The 21,079-nt window shown below is 41.2% G+C and overlaps 1 protein-coding gene across 7 annotated transcripts in view; it reads left to right on the top strand.

Annotated features, from left to right (window-relative positions):
- The window catches only part of LOC135698113 (phosphatase and actin regulator 4B-like), a 540,677-nt gene that overhangs the window by 462,841 nt on the left and 56,757 nt on the right, over window positions 1-21,079 (top strand). For 6 of the 7 annotated variants that reach the window (XM_065217985.1, XM_065217984.1, XM_065217982.1 and 3 more), the window contains 2 exons: window positions 12,925-13,137; window positions 13,410-14,024. In XM_065217985.1, coding sequence (XP_065074057.1) covers window positions 12,925-13,137; window positions 13,410-14,024 — 828 coding nt within the window. The remainder of the gene's footprint in view (window positions 1-12,924; window positions 13,138-13,409; window positions 14,025-21,079) is intronic. The other variant, XM_065217986.1, reaches the window with a different exon arrangement.

Here is a 21,079-nt window from a genome sequence, read left to right as displayed (position 1 = left end):
CAAACTCGGCCTACGGATTCTAAACTCGGCCTAACGCATTGAAACGCCAATGAATTCACTTCGGCCTATCGGATGAAGATAAAAATTGATTCGGTGCAAACCTTCACCCCACGCGTTCTCATTGTCTTCGTTCGGTAGCTTATTAACTAAAGTATCGTACCAAACGGATAATTGACTTGTTAACTCTGAAATCATGGATTTATTTGAAGTTTTCTGCTCGATAGGCCCAAAATGGGCTATTCGGCCGAAGTAGTTCGCTACCCTATTACCTTTGGAATTGCTTTGAGCATTAGAGAATAATGATAAACTCAATGTTATTTTGTCCAGCAACTTATACCCTACTACTTCATATACAACTCATAGGGGGATCCAAGGGGATGCCTAATGAATTTTCTAATAAAGTACCTCAACGTTTTGTTGCATTTTGCTGTTTTACACGAACATTTTTCCAAGTATTTACATTAAGGTGGCACTGTGGCACTGTTTCCAGCAGAGTTTTGAGTAACGAATCAACCTTCATTTTCATTAAATGTACTCAATATTGTTTCACAATTTAACCTAGTTTAATCGATTGCATCGTGTCCTGAATTGCGCACCGTTTAATCCTTCGTTGATCGAAGAAAACGTAAACGCCTGCACGTAAATTCCTATGCCTATATTGGAAGCCACCCGCACCCAAGGCGCCCTGATGAAATTCGAAACTCTTTTACCTTGAGCACATCTGCCGTCATCGTTGATGTGTACGATCGCATTACTTACGCCTCAGAAAAATTTGATTTATCGAGGACATCCCATTCGATATGCATATAGGACAGGTTGGATACACCCAAAGCTCGACTTGTATGCAGCTTTTGAAACAACATCAAAAAGGGTAGTGATTTTTGCGTGAAAAAGTTATTTTTAGTGCCGGATTGGCAGCCTCGCGTGCTTTGCCGTACCTTCGTTACATTTCTGTTACAGCAATCGCTCTCCGGTTTCGATTGTTCTACTTTCCATTTGTACATCTACACTCCACGCGAAAAGGCACTGAAAATGTCATCGATGTACATTCAGACCAGAAAAGCGATTCGTCAATATTGTTTACCCTCCTTCTGTCGAACAATCGTGTGCCGTATTATTTTCTGCAAGCAGTTCAAACGCGACACGATAAAGGTATCACTTTGTGGGTGATCCAATTTTACTTCTTCGGAAATGTCATCCTGAGTTACGGCAAACGGTCTTTATCGGATTCAATTTATCGAAATTAACGATCATCCATTCGCTCCGCACCGACTGTGTTCTAGAGGTAGCGATTGTTTGTCCCCTGTCAATTCTAGTTCAATGTCACCGTGAACCACAAAGCGGAATCAATTAATGGACCTGATAGAAGTTCCACGCCCACTGATGTATTCATTGTATTTTTCCCTCAGAATTCCATGAAACTTCGCTTAATTGTTGACTTAGGACAATGAAGAGCACGCCACATGACGGATGGGAAAAACTCGACCTTTTCCGATTTGCATAAAATTTTGCATAATTTTGTGTTATGGGCATTCATTCAAATTTTTAGAAAAATTCGGCCATTTTGAATGTTGTATTGTTTTTTCATAATGGCGTCCATGCCATTTTCAATATATTGTAGCACGAAAACGTCACTTTTGATTAGAAATGAGTTCTGAGACAAATTTTTAGAGAAAAATAAAGTCTTTTTGGGGAAATATACATAGTAATTTTTTAGTAATTTTGAGTAAAAATTCCAATAAAGTGTTAAAAACTCAAATATCTCTAAAAGTATGTCTACAATTTATATTTATACAGCCATTCCATATCAAAACGATGTAGTGGTTCTCAAGATTTAGTAAAAATTTGTTGTTTGGTTCCTTATCGCAAAAATACGACCCGTATTTTTTATTTATTTTCTCATTAGGGTGACCATTTCCATATTAGAATGGTTCATATAATCGATTTTTTTTTTCAAAAATGACTTTTTTTTCAATTTATATTTTTTGAACCACTGGACCTATTTCAAAGATAAAAATATTAAATGAAAGGAATTTAAAAATACTTTTTTATAAAAAATATAATGATACATAAAAAAAAATTGATTTTGTGTTGAAATTTTTGTTGATTGTATTTGTTTTTTTTTATGTTTTTCATGGTTTGTAGACAGAGGGTGCCATTTTTTTTTTCAATCTTTTCCTCGAAAATTAGGCTTTTTTACACAACGTATTAAAAAATCAGCGATATGTTTTTTTTTGTTCTTGAGTTATATTTTTTAGAAGTTATCAAGTATAATTTATACCTATTCTTTGCTTCTGATGTTATAGGCTTGAACACTCAAAACATAATTTGAAATCGATTCAGTGGTTCAAAAGGTATATTTTTTTAAAAATTCGTCCTGTTGGCTGTTGAAGCTTCTCATTCTTCGTTGTCTCTTCTTTCGAAAAGTTTTCGGTTAGCTGTTCAATCATTTCTTTAAAATCGTCAATTTTATTATCTATCTTAGCTTCTGCATTAAGTGCCAAGATATGCTTTTAATTATTTTAATTAATTGCATGATATTTCTGACTTGGAACATTCATGTTGATACCTTGTTCATCGCAGCTCGATAACTCATCACTACTCGATAGTTTAGTACGTTTAGAAAGCTGTATATGACAATAATCACATGTTTTTAAATTACTGTTAAGTTGATTTTCATCAGCAAAACCCAGTTCATCTAATTTCTGAATATTATTTTCCGTGAGATTTCGGCAATTTTTGAGCAACTTTTGTTTAAACACGTTTATGATAAAAAGTATTCATTTTCACTATTACTTTTCTTCTGAGTCACTGAACTTAAGTACCGCAGGGTTCTGCATTTTCAAACTAAAGAAATGTAAATGAACTCTCAGCAGAATCGCTTCATTTTGAGCAATAGCTTTACAGCTCCTACACCTGGACCCTATACGGAGATGAAAAACTACCCAAAATTAAGTACTTTTCCCTCAATTCCGGGGTTCAGCCCAATAACCCACATTTGAGTAAATCGCATATAATAGTTTCCATTTAACACCAGCAAAAAAAAATACCTACTGTTAAGTATATTCTACTCAAAATTAAGTTTAATTCACGTAAATTTGAGAATATTCAATTTACTCAAAAGTAACTTATTGGGCTGAACTATATCGTTGGGTCGAATCTCTCGTTCCTTTTTTGACAACAATAAAGAGTGCAAGTGAGAGGCTGAACTCAATATTAAGTAAAAAGAATTCAAATGTTGGATAGTATTTTTTTTCTCCGTGTACCTGTCGACCCATCAACTCATGAACCGGGAACCAACGGCTTTACTTCCCTTCAGAAGGAAGGCGTGATCAGAGATGTTATGCCTTAGAACCTCAAATAACCTACAACATGGGTATTTTCGGAACGGGGACAACATGAAGGTGCCAAAAATCGATGTCCGACACCATTTTGGAATCCAGGATGGTGGTCATCGGGCTCTAAAAAAGTGTCAAATACCCTAAGATATGGGTATTTTCGGAACGTGGACGACGCGTAGATATCTAACATAGATATTCAACGCACTTTTGGAAACCAAGATGGCGGCCATCAGTTTTCAGAAAACGTGTCAAATACCCTAAGATATGGGTATTTTCGGAACGGGGATGTCGAAAATCGATATTCGGTACCATTTTGAAATCGTTTTCCTGGAATGGGAAGCCGCCGTCTTGGATTTCAAAATGACATCGAATATCGATTTCCGGCTTTAGATACCCTGATTCTAAAAAAACGATGTTTGGGTATTTGATACAATTTCCCGTTTTTCTTAAACCAGAAGCCACCATATTGGATTTCAAAATGGCGTCGTTAATTCTCTAGACGTCACCCCGATTTAAAAAATACCCATATTGATGGGCTTTTACAGTATTTCCCGATTTTTTTTTATCGGAAGCCACCATCTTGGATTTTGAAATGGCGTCGAATATCTATTTAATTCTCTAGACCTCACCCCGATTCCAAAAATCTGTATTGATAGGTATTTAACAGTATTTCCCACTTTTATTAAACCGGTAGCCGCCATCTTGGATTTCAAAAAGGCGTTGGCGTTGATTTCCGATCTCTAGACGTCACTCCGATTCCAAAAATGCCCATATTGATGGTCGGCAACAGTATTTCCCACTTTTTCTGAAATCGGAGGCCGCCATCTTGGATTTCAAAATGTTGTTGGATATCGATTTCCGACCTCTAGACGTCACCCCGATTTAAAAAAATACCCTATTGATCGGTATTTGGCAGTATCCACAACTTTTTCTGAAATCGGAAGATGCCATCTTGGCGTCGGTCATCGATTTTCGGCCTCTAAGCGTCATCCCGATTCCAAAAATATACTATTGTTGAGTATATTACAGTATTCACCACTTTTTCTGAAATCGGAAGCCGCCACCTTGGATTTTAAAATGGCGTTGCATATCGATTTTCAATCCTTAGACGTCACCCTGATTAAAAAATACCTATATTGATGGGTAAACTAGCCACTAGACACTGATAAATTTGAAATCCACATGCACAGATCTATGCGCATGCGCCTAAATGAACCGAATGAACAATCAACGAAAATCAGAAAAACTGCACGAATTTGGATCGACCTGCTTCGCTTCAATGCGAAACTAAGTTCATTTGACAATGAAAGACGAAATGAACACGAGTCAAACAAAAACAATCAGCATGAAAACTGATCGAAAGTGGATCTGTTGATGTTGAAGGTTATCTGCTCGAAGAAGAAGACAGAATGACTTTCAATTGAAAGTGATGGTTGACAGCTTCGTCGTCGCTTGGCGATTTTCGATTGAAAGTGACTTTGTTGGGCCCTGGAAGCATGCCACTTTCACAAATCCACAGCTAATTGTTTTCTATTGTTGAGTCTGTGTTTGAGTGTTGAGTCTTATATATAGACGTACGTAGCTGAAAACTATGTCATTTGCTACCAGGAACTTCTATGCAATAGGTAGTATAATAATATATTAGTTTGTGCTAGAATTCGGCCATTTAGACTCAAGCCTAATTTTTCAAAATGGGGTATTGGATATTTTTCAAGAAAAGTACATTTTTAAGATTTTTAAACTTATACTCATTTGAAAGCTTATCAAAAATGCTAATTTTTCTCAACATCAACTATTGGTACAGATTTTGATCGGTTTTCCTCAAATAATTCTTATAGTTTTTATGTAGAAAACATTTTTTTATTCAGAAAATCGTTTCTCATACAATTAACGTAAATATTACGTGAAAAACAATGTTCAAAAAGTTTACTAAAAGTTAAAGTGCTAAAAATTTGGTCAATTTTGAAGTGTCCATTGTGTCCATTTCAGAAAAGTTTGCATTTGTTACATTGAAAGCTTACCAAACATAAGTTAAAAAATCTCCTTTCTTTTTTATTGATATTTTTACAGTGTTTTATTCATTTTTTTACGTAAATTTTAGTTTTTTTTCAGTGTCTTTTTTTCTGAAAAGGCAATCCAGTTTCCTACAACTTTGTCTCAGGCGTCATTTAAAAAAGATGAGCAATTTTTGTGCAATGATTTATTGAAAAATATACGCCATTTTGAAAAAAATAGACTCGAGACAAAATCAGTGCTGGAAAATATCATTGTCAATGAAAAATTTCACGCAATATTTATAGAGGAGAGCCTTCTGTTACTATCATAAGACGAAAATACAGTGACAAAGATTTTCGCTAAATTCTCATCGATTTTTTGGTCATGACAGAACGTGACAGTGTTGTTAAAAAAGTAATAATGAGCTCATTTATTAATATATATGTTACTAGTGCTGCAGAATTTTTTAAAGCATTGTCACTCTCACGATGACATACTATTGTGGCAATTTATCTAAATTTACTAGTAATTTGGCTTCCAAAAAATATGAGGATTAATCTCATGAGAGCTTCGTCATTGAAAAATAACAGGAATGCTCATGACATACAGTTTCGTCTCATGATAGTGGTAGGACCTGTTTTGTAATTCTCACATGACGGACATGATATTTATCAGCACTGGTCACAATGGCCGAATTCCAGCAAAAACTTGGTGAATTCCCCCTGCGAAATTTCATGGAATTCCGAGACTAAAAATTACTTATTATTTCGCTAAGCCAAAGGAACTGCTCAGTGACGAATGTCAATGGCAACCGGAAGTAATCAAATTTCCGAGGTGGTGTGTCCAGATGTGTATGTGCTTTAAGATGGCGATTGTAAAGCTTTTTATGCGATGCGTAATTAAGTTCTGCCTTCTTGGGAAGTGTTCAAGATGAATGTCACTTCGACCAAAATGAATTCGTTGGAGCCGCTTTGTCTGCCGTCACCCTTGATTGACAATCGTATTTGACACGGGTACTTAACTTCCGATCGAGCCGCCGCCGGTTTCTATTGCATTCGATTCTTATTTGCCGGTTCACTGAATCAGCACCGGAGAAATACAGGAATCTACGCGCCTCTAAATAGCAGCTCTCGGCGCACAGTGGGACGAGGTCGGTCGGAATTGAAATTATTTGTTATGAATTATTACTTTTTTAATATTTTTTCACATTCACTGATAGGTTTTAGCCTCGAATGCAATATTTCAGGATCTTTAAATCCATTATAAGCTTTTTTATCTAAGTTATTTTATTGCTAAATCAATATTTTAAGATGAAAATAATTTTTAGAAATTTGTAAATATCATGATCAAACATGAATACGTGTAAATTGATTACATTTTTTAATAAACAAAATCATTTTTTTTTTTAAGTTCAATAAGTATAAAACACAGAAAAATGTTCAGCTAAGCTTCCGGTTGACCGAATCCGAGTTGCCGGAGATTACGTTTAACACCTGCCATCAGATTCTGTACAGCCATCTCGTCAACTTTGTTCGCCGCAGAACGCCAGTTTGTCTTAAACTGCTTCTCGTTTCCAAAAGTTTTTGGTTCCACTTGACGATGGGCCAATATTTTTTGATTGGGCGGAGCTCTCACGTGTTAGTTGTTTTCATAATGGTAGGATGCCAAATCCGGCCAAAACAGCACGAAACAATCGTGTTGCAGACGTTTTTTCCAGACATTCATTCAAAACATTCGTTCAAACACCTTATTTTGAACGCAAAATGATGATTCCGGAGCATCAAATTACTGACAATTTCACTACTTCATTTCGACCGGTTTTTATGTGGGGTCACCCCACTGTGCGGTGTTCTGGGGGAGACGCATGGTTTGTTTGAGACGTTTTTTTTTGTGTCCATCTCTTTTTGTACCGAGAAATTGCTCGTTACTTCCAAGAAATGGGAGCGCTACACACATGCGGGTCGAACTTCATTCATATTCGGATGGAGACGAAATTCATTCAACGTTTTTTTCACGGAACAGCTGTCGCCACCACCACAAGCAAAATGAAACTTTTAGACGTAATACAATTTTAAAATAGTTTGTTCTCCGTGACCGTCGATCGTGCTGTTTTTGGCCGTTCATTGACTGCGAAGAATGCTTTACGGCCGAGAGTTAAATGATGCTATAAACATAATTCAAACGTATATTGGACGAGTGTTTATACAGAATGCAGTAAGTTACCAACCGGAAATAAATACTAAACATTCTAAACCGAAATAGTTTGTACAAATTTGGTACGTAAATTTTGATAAAACAAGAACAAATAGTACATCTCATGAACAGAGGACCTTCTGCACATAATTTTCGTAGCCCCAGAATTTTCGAGGGGTCCTCTAATGCGAAACACCTTATTGTCGATCAATCTTCCACTTTAACTTCGACTAGAACGAGCAACAGTCGGGATAGAGGGTGCTGTGAAATCAATTAGAACGCAAAATCGGAACACAATCACAACGGGGCCGGACCGGACGCGCCGGAAGTTCGTAACAACTTTCCGCTAATTTGAATTCAATTCCACCCCGGCATGACGGAAAGAGCAGCACCTTAATACAAAACGCCAATGTTTCCTATTGGGGAAAAGGTGCCTGCTGGTGGACGATAAAGCGGCGCGACGTCCATTCACCCTCGACTGAAATTGAATCTTCCATTTGACTGATCACCGTTGATTTTTTTTTTCGGGCGTATTTCTCTCTTTTTTTTTTCGTTAGTAGATGATACGGAAAATTGATACTTTCTACAAGTTTGATTCGCAGACATTGACACGCGCCAGCATGATCTATTTTGTACACAGATCTCAAATCTTCCCCTCCGCCCCCAACCCCAAACACTGCTAGTGGGATACATCGAAAAAAAAATCTCCAACTCGCAAAAGTCATCGACACATTTCCAACCTAGCCGAATGTAACATCAGGGCAATAACGCACACCGAACCGACTGATGAACGTCGTCGTTCCTAACGATGGACCGACCGAACGACGACAGAAAGTGGAAAACAATGGTTTTCCTCGCGCAGTTTTCCACTCTCCGTCGCGCCAATCCAAATTGGCATCGGTCGTGTGAAAACCCCAAACAAAATAAACAAGAGGGACGAAAAGCAAAGAAGAACATGACAGCACAAAAGTTCGATTATGTTGAACTTCTTTGAGCGAGATGCGTTGGGACGCGGGTGGAATGGCAAAACGAATGAATGCAGTTAAAGACACAACCCTAGCAGCACACTTGTTACTGAACAGTTGTGGTTACTTGTATGTAACTTATTTCAGTCACAATCAAGTTACAGCAACTGACTATAATGGATGTGTGTTGCTTGGGAAGTTTCCTTTGGTGGTACAACACTATTTCGATTTGAAGTTGGAGAAAAAGATTCTCCTTTTTTTTACGTGCCCCATCCCTCCCGGTTCCGATAATGATGGCAAAGGAAATCCGGCCAGACTATGGGTATGGATAAGTGGGAGGAGTGTTGTATCTATCCCTCCGGGAAACAGATAGTCCGTGGATGTTCTCAGCGCTAGAAGCCATTGACTGCAGCAGAATGGATGTAGCAAAACGTGGTACCTTGCATTAATCAAATTTAGCGCGGAGTGAAAAGTACGGTTCCATTGTTTCATGGAAACTCATTTTATGCTAAGCACACACTCTGAAAACGGAAACAATGAATTTTATTCCGTGGCAACGTGTTCTGTAGTTCGATGCTGGTAGCAATGGTTACGATTCTAAGTCATCACATTTTGTATTGTTACGTCATAGTTATTCCTTAAGGCTCACACGAATTGCATCCATTAGTGCAACGCTGCGAAATAATAGATTTAGCTGCCATTGCTGTATAAATGACGAATGCATTGTGGGTGGGCCTTTAGGACCATGAAAATCTTTTCCTTTTTTTTTAGTGAATTTTAGCCATTGGCTAGTTCTTCACTTTGCAGGAAAAATATCAGAGGTATAAGGCCCGTCTTGGGAAAAACACAGTTGGAATTTACTGAGTTTTGTTTGGACGATATTTAAAATTTGAGACGCAGAATAACAAATTAGACCATTGACATTGAGTTAACTTATTGACTAATTCGAACAAGGCAAAGCTCCACCGTTAAAGGCGGTGCCCCCGTCCGGTAGAGAAGCCCCGACGGCCGAAAAGAAGGAATCAAACATTGAAAAACAAACCAGCGTCCTTCAGGAAGGAGATCAGTGTAGCCAGGATCGAAGGTTCGTCGCCCAGTGGGGGTTATTCCGAGAGTCGAAGTGACTGTTATCACTAGTGAAGTTTTTTTTTTTTTTTTTTTTTTTTTTTCTTTATTTTTGTGATTTTTAGCCGTAGGCTAGTTCATCACATAACACTATAGTGAAGTGAGAAAAGTCACGTTGTGATGACGTGACTCTCCATTTGATTTGCACAGAGAGTCACGTCACCACGACGTGACTTTTCTCACTTCACTAGTGACAAAAGTCACTTCGACTCTCGGAATAACCCCCAGTATGTCGCCGATATTCCCCCACGCAGAGGATATGCTCGACGGTGGCTGGAATATTACAAACGACGCAGGTCTTGTGGAAAACTCCTCCGCCGAAATCGTGTGAGAGCCGGGTGTGACCTGTGCGAAGCCTGGAGATGACTCGTTGCTCCTTCAGCTTGCCAAGGTCCTTCCGTGAACGCGTGCTCTCCTTGATTTTCCTTAGAAGCGGTCCATGGTTTGCTAACCATTCTTCTTGCCACCTAGCCTGCATGGAAGTTTCAACCCAGATGGTCCCGCCCCGGCCAGTATGTCAGTGTCGGAGTTGCCAGTGATGTAACAATGCCCCGGAACCCAAGCGAATAATGTGTTGGAGGGGGGCATGTCTGATGATCCCCTGAATCCACGGATGAGTGGGCATGTTGGACCGGAGAGCAGAAATTACGCTGTGTGAATCAGTAAGGATTAGGACTGGTCGGTCGGATGGTGTGATTGCTGCTTCGAAAATCGCCGCTGCCTCTGCAGAAAAAACAGAGCAGCTCGTTGGCGAGATCTTTCCCGCGATGCCTATCCCAACTCTGTTGTGCGATTTGGACCCGTCCGTAAAACGGTGCGTATGCCTAGGGTACCCGGAGTTTAGCATCTCCGCGACGGAATGCCTGAGCCCCGCCGAGTTGTCTCCTGCCCTAAACTGGCCCTTAATAATATAATAATTGTATACCTTTTACGTTGTTTTTATCTTTTCAATTCTACTATTATGGTATCACTTTCACTTTCACTACTTCACTTTCACTATCACTTTAAACTATAACAGATACGTATTTCGATTACTACTTGAAAACTTCTCCAGTGTCTAGTCATACACACTTAGAAATTTTTACAGAAATCTGTAAAATTTTACCGAAATCTCAACAGCTGTATGTTCGGTAAACAGTTTCGAGGATTTCCTGTAATTTTTCACAAATATCTGTGAATTTTTCACAGATATCTGTAAATAATTACACGAAAACTGTAGAATAGTTTACCAAACGTTCAGCTGTTGAGATTTCGGTAAAATTTTACAGATTTCTGTAATAATTTCTAACTGTGTAGATAATATCTGTTTTAGTTTAAAGTGATAGTGAAAGTAAATTAGTGAAATTGAATTATTTAGAGAAAGTGAAAGTTATGCAATAGTAGTAGAATTAAAAGGAAAAACAATGTAAAAGGTATAAATAAAGATGTTCAGCTCCAAAACACCTCTAAAAACACGAAATGATCCTTATTAAGAGGAGATAAACGCGATTAAAGAATTTAAACTACAAAATACCACTGATGGCACGAAATATGCATGCGATAGAAATTTTGAAGGGACTCCCAGAGAGAATCTCAAATATTGTTTTAAAGGAAATGCTTGAGAACAGGCAAATAAAATCCTGAAAAGTTTTTAACGAATTTTCATTGACAACCGGGAAAATTTGGAAATTGCTACAAACTGAATTTTCAATGTTCCAAACAAATTTTCAATCTGCCATTCCCCTTTAGCCTTAACCTCAAATAAAGCAAATATCGATATCAAAATTACCTTACTTGAATCCAAGATGTCTAATCATGCCGCATCGAATAATCTTGACACTCCAAAACACACTCCCTCCCCTCCTCCCCCACACTGCCGGTGTTCGTGCGCGAACGCGTTGTGGCAGGTTGCGGTTCATAAATAAAGTTCGAAAATATTAACTCACTTTTAGTCCCTCCCCCCCACACTAAACCAGCCAAATCCTCCGACTTGCATCATACTTTTTCGTATTTGTCTCTCCCCTCCGGCCTTCTGAATAAAAGTGCCAAGTTATTGCCATTCAACCACACTAACAATTTGATAAGAAAGAGAGAGAGAGAGAAGGAGGAAAGAAGTAAGACGCAGATGGAGTTTGACCGTACAGTACGTGATTGCTGCGAATTACCCTCCCACCCACTGACGTTTTGAATTCAACTTTCATATTTTTTAGCATATTTGAGGCAAAGGATTTCCTTCTGCCATGCTGTATAATGATCAAACTTTTCGACATCTTGATGCCTACATGATAATCACTACGAAGAAATGTTCTGCATCAATTGAAACTTCGCATGCGGAAAAAGTACCATGCGTCTCCTTGCATCTACTTTGAATCCAAAACAAAAATTGGAGGCCCCTGGTGGTTTTAGCAGCAGCTTACGTTTTACGATCGAATCATTTAGCTGGGGTCGGTGTTTATTGCAAATCAAACTGTTCGTAATTCAATGCTGTTCTCATGCATAATGAATTCACAAGACGGCGACGCACAAGTGTTGTTTGGTCGATTTGAAATCTACAAGTTCAATATGCCGAGAGACCTACAAAATGGTATTTATGTAAATGTCAGTCAACTGTTGCTGCATTCTGTTGATCGTCGTCGTCGTTGTCATCAGCGTGATGAGTGGGACGGGAGATGGATTGGTGTGAGATTCGTGATGGATATTGTCTTGGATTGGATTTGTTTGTTGTGTTTCGAAGCGGAATGTTGAATTTGATTACGAGGAATAACAGATGGATTTGTGTGACGTGATCAACCTAGGAGTGAGTGAATGGGAGTGTATAGCTTTTCAAAATTTTGCACCGTAGTTGAGTAGCAGCATTTTGGTCAGAGAACAGTGGGCACTGCTATTCGATACACCCCAAGCGTGTAGTTTAAAACACAAAATTGCATCATTAAGGAGGAATCCTCCAACGACACACAGCTCTAACATTCTAGCTCCAGTAATCGAACCTAGATCAAGTAGAACTAACATTCGCTACTAACGTACCATAGGCCTTGTAACAATACCAGACATATAATAGTTGTACCACTAACTAATACGAGCCTGTCCTGATTACCTTTTTTAGAGTCTGTGTATTGCGTTCGGTTTGAGTCGCTTTGCTACATGGTTTTCCCTTTTTTCTTCTTTCTTTCCCATCTACTTGTAACTTGCGCACTTCCAAATCGCACAACAACCCGTAACACAACTACCACTTTTGGCACCGCCCGCCATTACACCAAAAAAAAACTATACCAAATAACGTGAACCAAATCGAATTTGCCTACCAACAACATCAACAAAAACAACAGAGCCAAGGAAAGAAAAGACTGACGCCCACAGTAGTGCGAATGGATCGTGCGTGGAACAGTCGCTGCATCCATCGGCCACCAGCGGTGGCGGCGGTCCAGCGACGATCGAAGGTGGCATGCACCCACCGCTGACACATCCTAAACCAGAACGGCCCAATTCCCTTGGGCCTTCGAAGCTGTCCCGCCGGGTACTCTGCTACCACAGCGATGGTTGTAAGTATACGAGAAAGAATATCCGTTTAAGAAAGCTTGTCCCCCTCCCCTGACAAACTTTCAAAATTTGTCTCTTAACAATATACCCTGTAATCTAACTCTACCATCATAACCATATTAAATAGAATAGATTGGATCACAGCTCTCTTGTACATTGTAATTTTGCTTTCAGACTTGTTTGTAGTGATGCTTTCAATTTCACCTTCCCTAGAAAATCATCCTCGATCAGCTCAGCCAACTAATCAGTGTTCTTCCCCGTTTTCCAATTCCAGTTCAAGATAATCAACGGAAAACCCCACCACCAGCCGACAGTCAATCCAATCAGCACCATCCGACGCTACAACAGCAGCAGCAACAGTCTGCCCTGGCAGCAGCTGCGGCAGCCGCTGCTCAGCACCACCAGCAGCAGCAGCAGCAACACCAACAATCCCAACTGCCATCGCAGGCAGCACTATCGGCTGCGGCAGCCGCCGTCGCACAGCAACACCAGCAGGCACTCCAACAGGCCCACCACCAGCAGCATGGCGGCCATCAGCACCACCATCACCATCCGAATCACATCATGCTGTCGGAGCTGCCGGAACCGCCGATCCCGGTGTCCGAGATTGGCCCCATCCCGCCGCCGCCAATGTTTTCAACACCAAGTCCCACCCTAATCGGGGGACGGCCGCATCAGCAGCAGCAGCAACATCAACATCAGCAGCACCACCACCACCAGCAGCAGATGCAGCATCAACACCAGCAGCACCAGCATCAGCATCAGCATCAGCATCAACAGCAGCATGGCCCGAATGTGCATTCCACTACTACTACTAGTACCGGTAGCAATAATAGTATTAGCGCGAGTAATATTATACCGTTAGATATGAATGATTACGATTACGACGGTAAGTACGGCTTTTGCTGCATGTTTCAGCTTGATTCGGCTTTTGAGCAACAATTTCAGCTTAACAGATATACAGAGCGGTTAACCCGAGTTCCATAGAATTTTGACGCCTCTGTCACGGCTGGCTCCTGGCATCCCTAAAACCACCTGCATTTGTCTGCACGTACTAGTAAACATAGTTGCAAGAGGTAGTGCTTCCGAAATCTAGAAACACAATGAGTTTGGGTAGAAGAGGCCGCCTCTTATCCATGAAATGTTAGCATAGGGCAAGTTCACTCGCTTCAACTAGATACCCGGATAGTTCTTCGCAATCCCAAAAAGTGAGATACATAGCTTTCTGGTAAAGCCATATTTGTCTTTGGTAGGGGTTCCTTTTCGGAAGATCCCGGGACAAAAGAAATCCCGAATCCCGGGATTTTTCCTACATTCACGGGGTTATTCGAAAATTGAAATGTAATGCTGTGAAACCACGAGGAATAGTACAAAAAACAAAACCAACAAATAGAAAAGCAGTTCCTAAACATAAACAAATTTTAGGAACTTTAATAACAAAAAACTGTAGATTTAAAAATAAATTAAACTCATATTTATCTGAAAGCTTATCACAAATGCTAACTTTTCTGAAAACGACACATTGCACAGAAAAGGAATGAAATCTATCAGGAAAAAAATAATAACGCTCTGCATCCAATTGAGTTGACGTCTTGAGTGAAGTTTCTTGAATGTAAAAACTCATGTTGTCACACCAATCATTGTGTTTTTCTGCCGTTTTTACAAAGAAGGTATTTCCCTGCGTCTGTGCCAAAAATAAACTTAATTTTTTCTTTTCGACCCCAAAGTCAAATTGTCATATCTCACCGAAGGTTCTGCGGATTTTTGAAATCTCAAATGTTTTGTAAATTAAGTTTAGTATACTTTCAGTTTAATTTATCAAAGCTTATTGTAGGAGGCGGATCTCTCATAGGGAGGGGTCACTGTAAAAATATACCCATGAAGTGGCATATCTTGATGTTAGAGATATTTAGATCACGAGATCCCAACCAAATTGGATGTTGCTTCCTTCTGAAAAGATATTCAGAAAAACAAGAACTTCAAAACAATGGATAGTGCATGACAAAATTGACTCATTAGATGGCGCTAAAGCGAACATGATCAAGTTGCGCCATCTTATATACACATTATATAACGCTATCTACAGATCCTGCTCATATCGATGGTTCCCGTCTTCAACAAAGTTGTTCAGATGGACAAGACCTGTCTTAAGTAAAAGATATTAGTTCAGAATTTAGCCCGGAGATGAACTAGCTTACTTACTTTTACTTAAGGGTCCTGTGCACCACCAGCGGTGCAAAGGGCCAACGTGAAAGACTTCCATCCTGGGCGGCTGCTCGCTTTTGCCTTGACCTGGGCCCAGGTCAGATTCCTATCGACTTGCTTAATTTCCTTATTGAGGCTCCGCCGCCATGAGCCCCTGGGTCTGCCTCTGCTGCGATGTCCTGCCGGATTCCAATCCAGCGCTTGCTTGCAGATTTCGTTTCCGCCCCGTCGAAGTGTGTGGCCGACTCACCTCCACTTTCGCTCTCGAATTTCTGTTGCTATCGGCTTCTGATGACATCGACGATGGAGCTCGGCATTCGATATCCAGTTGTGAGGCACGAATTATATACCGCAGGCATCGGTTGATGAAGACCTGCAGCTTTTGAGTGTTCTCCGCTGATACACACCACGTCTCGCTGGCGTATAACAACACAGATTTCACGTTCGAGTTGAAAATTCGGATTTTGGTGCGTTGACTTATCTGGTTGGATCTCCATACGTTTCGTAAACTCGCAAAGGCAGCCCTAGCCTTCTTGATTCGTGCACCTATGTTGCTCTTGGTCCCGCCGTCCGACGCTATTTGGCTGCCAAGATATTGGAAACTTTCGACCTTCTCCACTGCTTGCCCCGCTACCGTAAAGTTGGAGGGGTTGCCGGTGTTGATATCTAACGATTTGGTCTAGTTGACGTTGATCGTGAGACCCGCCGCAGAGGAGCGTGCGGCTAGGTCATTGAGCTTACTCTGCATATCAAAGCGCCGTTGTGCTAGTAGAGCAACATCATCAGCCAAATCGAAGTCGTTGAGATGCTCCATGATGATAGGCTGCCAAAGCAGCCCACGGTTCGGTACACGGTCAATTGCACCTACCATGATCTCGTCGATGACGATGAGAAACAGTAGCGGTGATAGTATACATCCTTGTCTCACACTACCCGGATAGGGTCGGACAAGGCTGCGTTATGCAGAACTCTGCACGTGAAAGCCTCATACTGCGCTTCGATGAGGTTGACGATTTTATAAGGGACTCCCTTTTTTCGTAGTCAATGAATACCAAATAAAGGGACTCTTGGAATTCATTGACCTGCTCCAGGATGATGCGGAGCGTGACAATATGGTCCACACAAGATCTTCCGGCACGGAATCCTGCCTGCTGCCGTCGGAGAGTCACGTCGATCTTCTCCTGTATCCGATTCAGGATAACTTTGCACAGAACTTTGAGAACAATACACAGTAACATGATCCCTCGCCAATTGTCGCACACAGTCAGATCCCCCTTCTTTGGGACCTTCACTAAGATGCCCTGCATCCAGTCGGCCGGAAAAGTCGCGGTGTTCCAGAAATTACAGAATAGTTGATGCAACATTTGTGCGGATAGCATGGGGTCAGCTTTGAGCATCTCTGCTGATATGCGATCGACCCCTGGAGCCTTGTTGGATTTCATGCTTCGGATAGCTGCTTCAATCTCCTGCAGTGATGGGGCCTCGGAATTGAGGCGAGTGATGCGCCGCACCCTAGGCGGATCATGCCGAGATGTTGATGGCTGGTTGGCCGTCCAATCTTGAAGAAGTTGTTCGAAGTGCTCAAACCAGCGTTTCAGCTGGTCAGTGGGGTCGGTAAGCAATTGTCCAGTCGTGTCCTTCACTGGCATCCTCGGGCTCATCCTTGCTCCACTCAGGCGTCGTGAGATATCGTAGAGGAGGCGTATATCGCCAGTGTTTGCGGCTTTCTCCCCTTCTTCGGCCAGGGAGTTCACCCACGCTCGCTTGTCCCGTCTGCAAGACCGCTTGACTTCCTTCTCTAGAGCCGAGTACCGTTGGCGGGCTTCGTTCTTGGCTCCTCTGGTTCTCGCCCGCTCTATCGCGGCTTTTGCTTCTCTACGCTCCTCAATCTTCTGCCAGGTTTAATCTGTGATCCACTCTTTCCTCTGGGTGCGCAGCTCACCCAAGTTGTTCTCGCTTGTTTCTATAAAGGCGTCCATTGTTCTTCTACGCTGCCACCTTCTGGAACGTCCGCAGCTCGAGTCTCAAGTTCTTCAACAAAAGACCTTTTTACCGCTGGATCTTCAAGTCGGCGTGTGTTGAACCGCCGCCCGAGTCTCTCCCCCCGTCGCTGGATCCGCGCCATGCGTAGGCGGATTTCACCGATTAGAAGGTGATGGTCAGACGCGATGTCAGCGCTGGGTTTATTCCGGACATCAAGAAGGCTCCGTCTCCATTTTCGGCTGTGGCAGATGTGGTCGATCTGATTTTCGGTATGTCCATCACGAGAAACCCACGTGACTTTGTGCACTGGCCGATAAGGGAAGAGTGAGCCCCCGATCACCATGTCGTTATTGCCACAAAATTCTGCAAACAGCTCACCGTTCTCGCTCATTTCGCCGAGAGACACGCTCATAGTCCGTGTTGTCGGAGCCGATCTTCGCATTAAAGTCGCCAGTGTAGATCTTGATGTCACCCTTTGGAACCTTATCCACGACGGCATTCAGTTGACTGTAAAAATTCTCCTTGTCCTGTAGCTCGGCAGCATCGGTTGGCGCATAACATTGGATTATGGTAAGGTTACGAACCCGTGTTCTAAATCTGGCAACGATTATCCTCTCATTAACAGGCTCCCACTTGATGAGCGCAGCACTTGCCTGGACGCTAAGTAGTGGACCAACTCCACGATGGCGGGGAGCGTTTTCACCTCAAATTCCAGAATATAGTAGTACCTGTCCCGACGGCAGTTTGTGTTCTCCAAAGTTTGGCCAACTTCCCTCAGTCCCAGGATTTCTAGCTTCATGCGTCGCGCCTCGTTGGCGAGTTGTGCTAGTTTACCCTGCTGGGCTAACGTCAATACATTCCATGATCCAATTCGTGTCCGTTGTTTAGCGCTAAAAGCCGTTGCCGTTATATCAGTTCGATGTATTTCTCTGTTGGTTTCTGTAACATTGTAAAGGTTTCAGAGACAGTAGGTGGTTGGCCTAAGGTCTCCTATCCACCGTGATGGGGCTGCCATCTTAGGTGTAGCTTCCGGGGAAGAGCATTTCTTATTCAGCCGCTGGATGCCAGTCAGACGCTGTTTGAGCCGCACCTCCATGGTGAACAGACGCTCGGGTTGGCGAAGCATTTCCTCTATCACCGTGCTATGGTTACCGCGCCAGTGTTCGCGTCGCACCTCCTCACTCAGCTATTGTCGGATTGACAACATTGCCCAGGCTACGCCAACCAGCTGTGTCCATGTTTCAGCTGGCAGTCTCGTGGAGGCGTGAGGTAGGAACTTGTGAGGACCGGAGCTAGGTATATCGCTCCTTCCAGATTGTCACTCACCATTTTGTAGCCCGAGATGAACTAGCCATAGGCTAAAAATCTCCTTAATAAAGAACTAAAAAAAAAAAAGTTAAGAATTCACTCACCAAGCTGTGCTGGTACGACATTCATTTTGTTTGCCCTAACTTAATATCTTGACTAGATAGAAGGCTCGCGTCTTGGGCAAAATTTTTTAGATGGACAAGACCTATATTATGGTAAAAATCAGCTCAGAATTAGCTCACCAGTCGGCGCTATGATAGTGTGACATTAATTATTCATTGATTGCTACAATTTCGAAGCTCTAAAATGAACTCGTGTTTTGTTTCTCTCATACATACGTGTTCGACGCTTCATTTCTATAACGCCTAGCTAGACTATCAGCAAGAAACGAAAATAAAAAAGAAGGACGCTTGGAAGGAAAGGCTGGCTGTGGAACTTCTCGTCGTTGCTTTGCTCATCGCTTTCAATGTAAATAACGTCGATTTTCTAGTTAAACGAACTTCATTATGGCTTTCAATTCCCTTTCACGAACACTCTATCGCCGCTCTTTCAATTTGTTTAAAATGCGTTATGTCCCGTTTTCGATCATTTTTTTTAGATAAATATATGGATGGAAGATAAATTAGAAATATGACGTGTAATCTTCAAGTGTTTTGAAGTGAGAAATGCTTTAAATGTGTTATTTCATTTTCCGTCATATACGTCATGAAACCTCTGTTGATGTGTTTCATGAAAGAGAAAACTATCAAAGTCGAGCGCTCTTTCGCTCATCCATTTCGACGAAGCTTGAAAGGAAGACCAATGGAGCGACGGGAGAAAGAGAGACAAGCGATTGAACATTTGTTTGTGCACGCCGACTGAGGTTCTAGAATGCTGCGAAGCTGTTCGACTTTAACAGAAAAAGAAAGCCAGCAGTCTCTTCGTCGCATCGATTTGGTCGATTGAAGCTGATATTGTGACGCCCTGGCCCTAACTTAACATATGGACTAGATAAAAGGTTTGCGTCTTCGATAAAGTTGATCAGATGGACAAGAGTTATCGTAAGGTAAATATTTTAGTTCATAATTCACTCACCAGACAGCACTAGTGTGACATTCAATTTGAATTATATGCCCTTACTTAGCATGTGGACTATATAGATGATTTCCGTCTTCGGTAAACTTATTCAAATGGACAAGACCTATCATAAGGTAAAGAGCTTGGTTCAAAATTCACTCACCAAGCTGTGCTAGTGGGATTTACATTTTTAATTGTTTGCACTAACTTAGCATCTTGACTAGCTAGAAGGTTCCCGTTTTCGGCGAAGCTCTTTAGATTAACAAGACTTATGCTAAGGTGAAGAGTTTAGTTCAAAATTCACTCACAAAACAGTGTTAGTGTGACATTCATTTTAAATTGTTTGTTCTAACTTAGCATATGGACTAGATCAAAAGTTTCCGTCTTGGCCAAAATTGTTCAGATGGACAAGACCTATCCCAGACTATTGAAGATCTAAAGTGACTGATATGAACCACGAAAGGTTAAAATGAATTGCGTATTTCTTTCTAAATGTGGATGACAGGAATCTTCTAAACAGAGTTGGAAACTAATGGATTATTTTTTCTGACCAAGATTGCTGAAGAAAGCGATATTCTAATTAGTAAACATGTCAAATAAAAGCAAAAAAGTAAGAGGTAGTATCCAAGACACGACCATAGATTTGACGTATGTATATTGAATTGATTTCTTAACTCGTTATCAGTGAAAACGTTCGATAGGTTGAAATTCGGAAGCAATTTGAGAGTTCTGTTTGTGAGCTGCTCTGTCGATGTCCATGTAGTACAAGCCAATCCTGGACGGCATGTCTTGTATACAAGCTCTTATTGTTTAGTTAAATCTTTTATCAGTCATTTGTGGTCCTGAAAAGGACCGATGGGTTGGAAGCTTGGAAGCCAGTTTAGAACAATGCTGTATAAATTTGTCCTCGATGTTCTTGGAGATGATAGCGGTGCGGAAATGAAATATGTATTAGGGAAAACACATCAAGCACAGAATCACCACGAGCAACTGAATCCGATCAGCGGTTGAGGGCAGCCTTGATAGCTAGCTGCTTGCGGGGAGCCTTTGGTTGTGCACTGGAGAACACCACCACTCACCACACGCGGTGATTGAATGAACAGCGTTTGTTGAGACCGGATAGAATTCAATTTTGAAATCTGTGCTAGGGAAAGCGCTTTTCGCAGGCAATCGGTGACCATTTTATGATCATAGTAACACTTGCACATTTGTGCAATTTTCAATAGTGACATTTTGAAAATGATAAATCCTTAATTTGAACAGATTCGTAGAAAAATTTCCTATAGATTTGCGTATTCAGAATTAAAATCCATCATCTCTGGATCAAAATCAGACTACTTTCATGCCGCGACCGACCTTGGATTCTGAAATTGCACTGCCAATGTTGCCTTA

Source organism: Ochlerotatus camptorhynchus, unplaced genomic scaffold, assembly GCF_037179485.1.
Source record: "Ochlerotatus camptorhynchus isolate MF236.1 unplaced genomic scaffold, CSIRO-AGI_Acam_v1.1 ptg000082l, whole genome shotgun sequence".
In the NCBI taxonomy this organism is placed as follows: Eukaryota; Metazoa; Arthropoda; class Insecta; order Diptera; family Culicidae; genus Ochlerotatus; species Ochlerotatus camptorhynchus.
The sequence above is the reverse complement of the archived record's forward strand: the minus strand, read 5'-3'. Positions and strand labels throughout refer to the sequence as shown.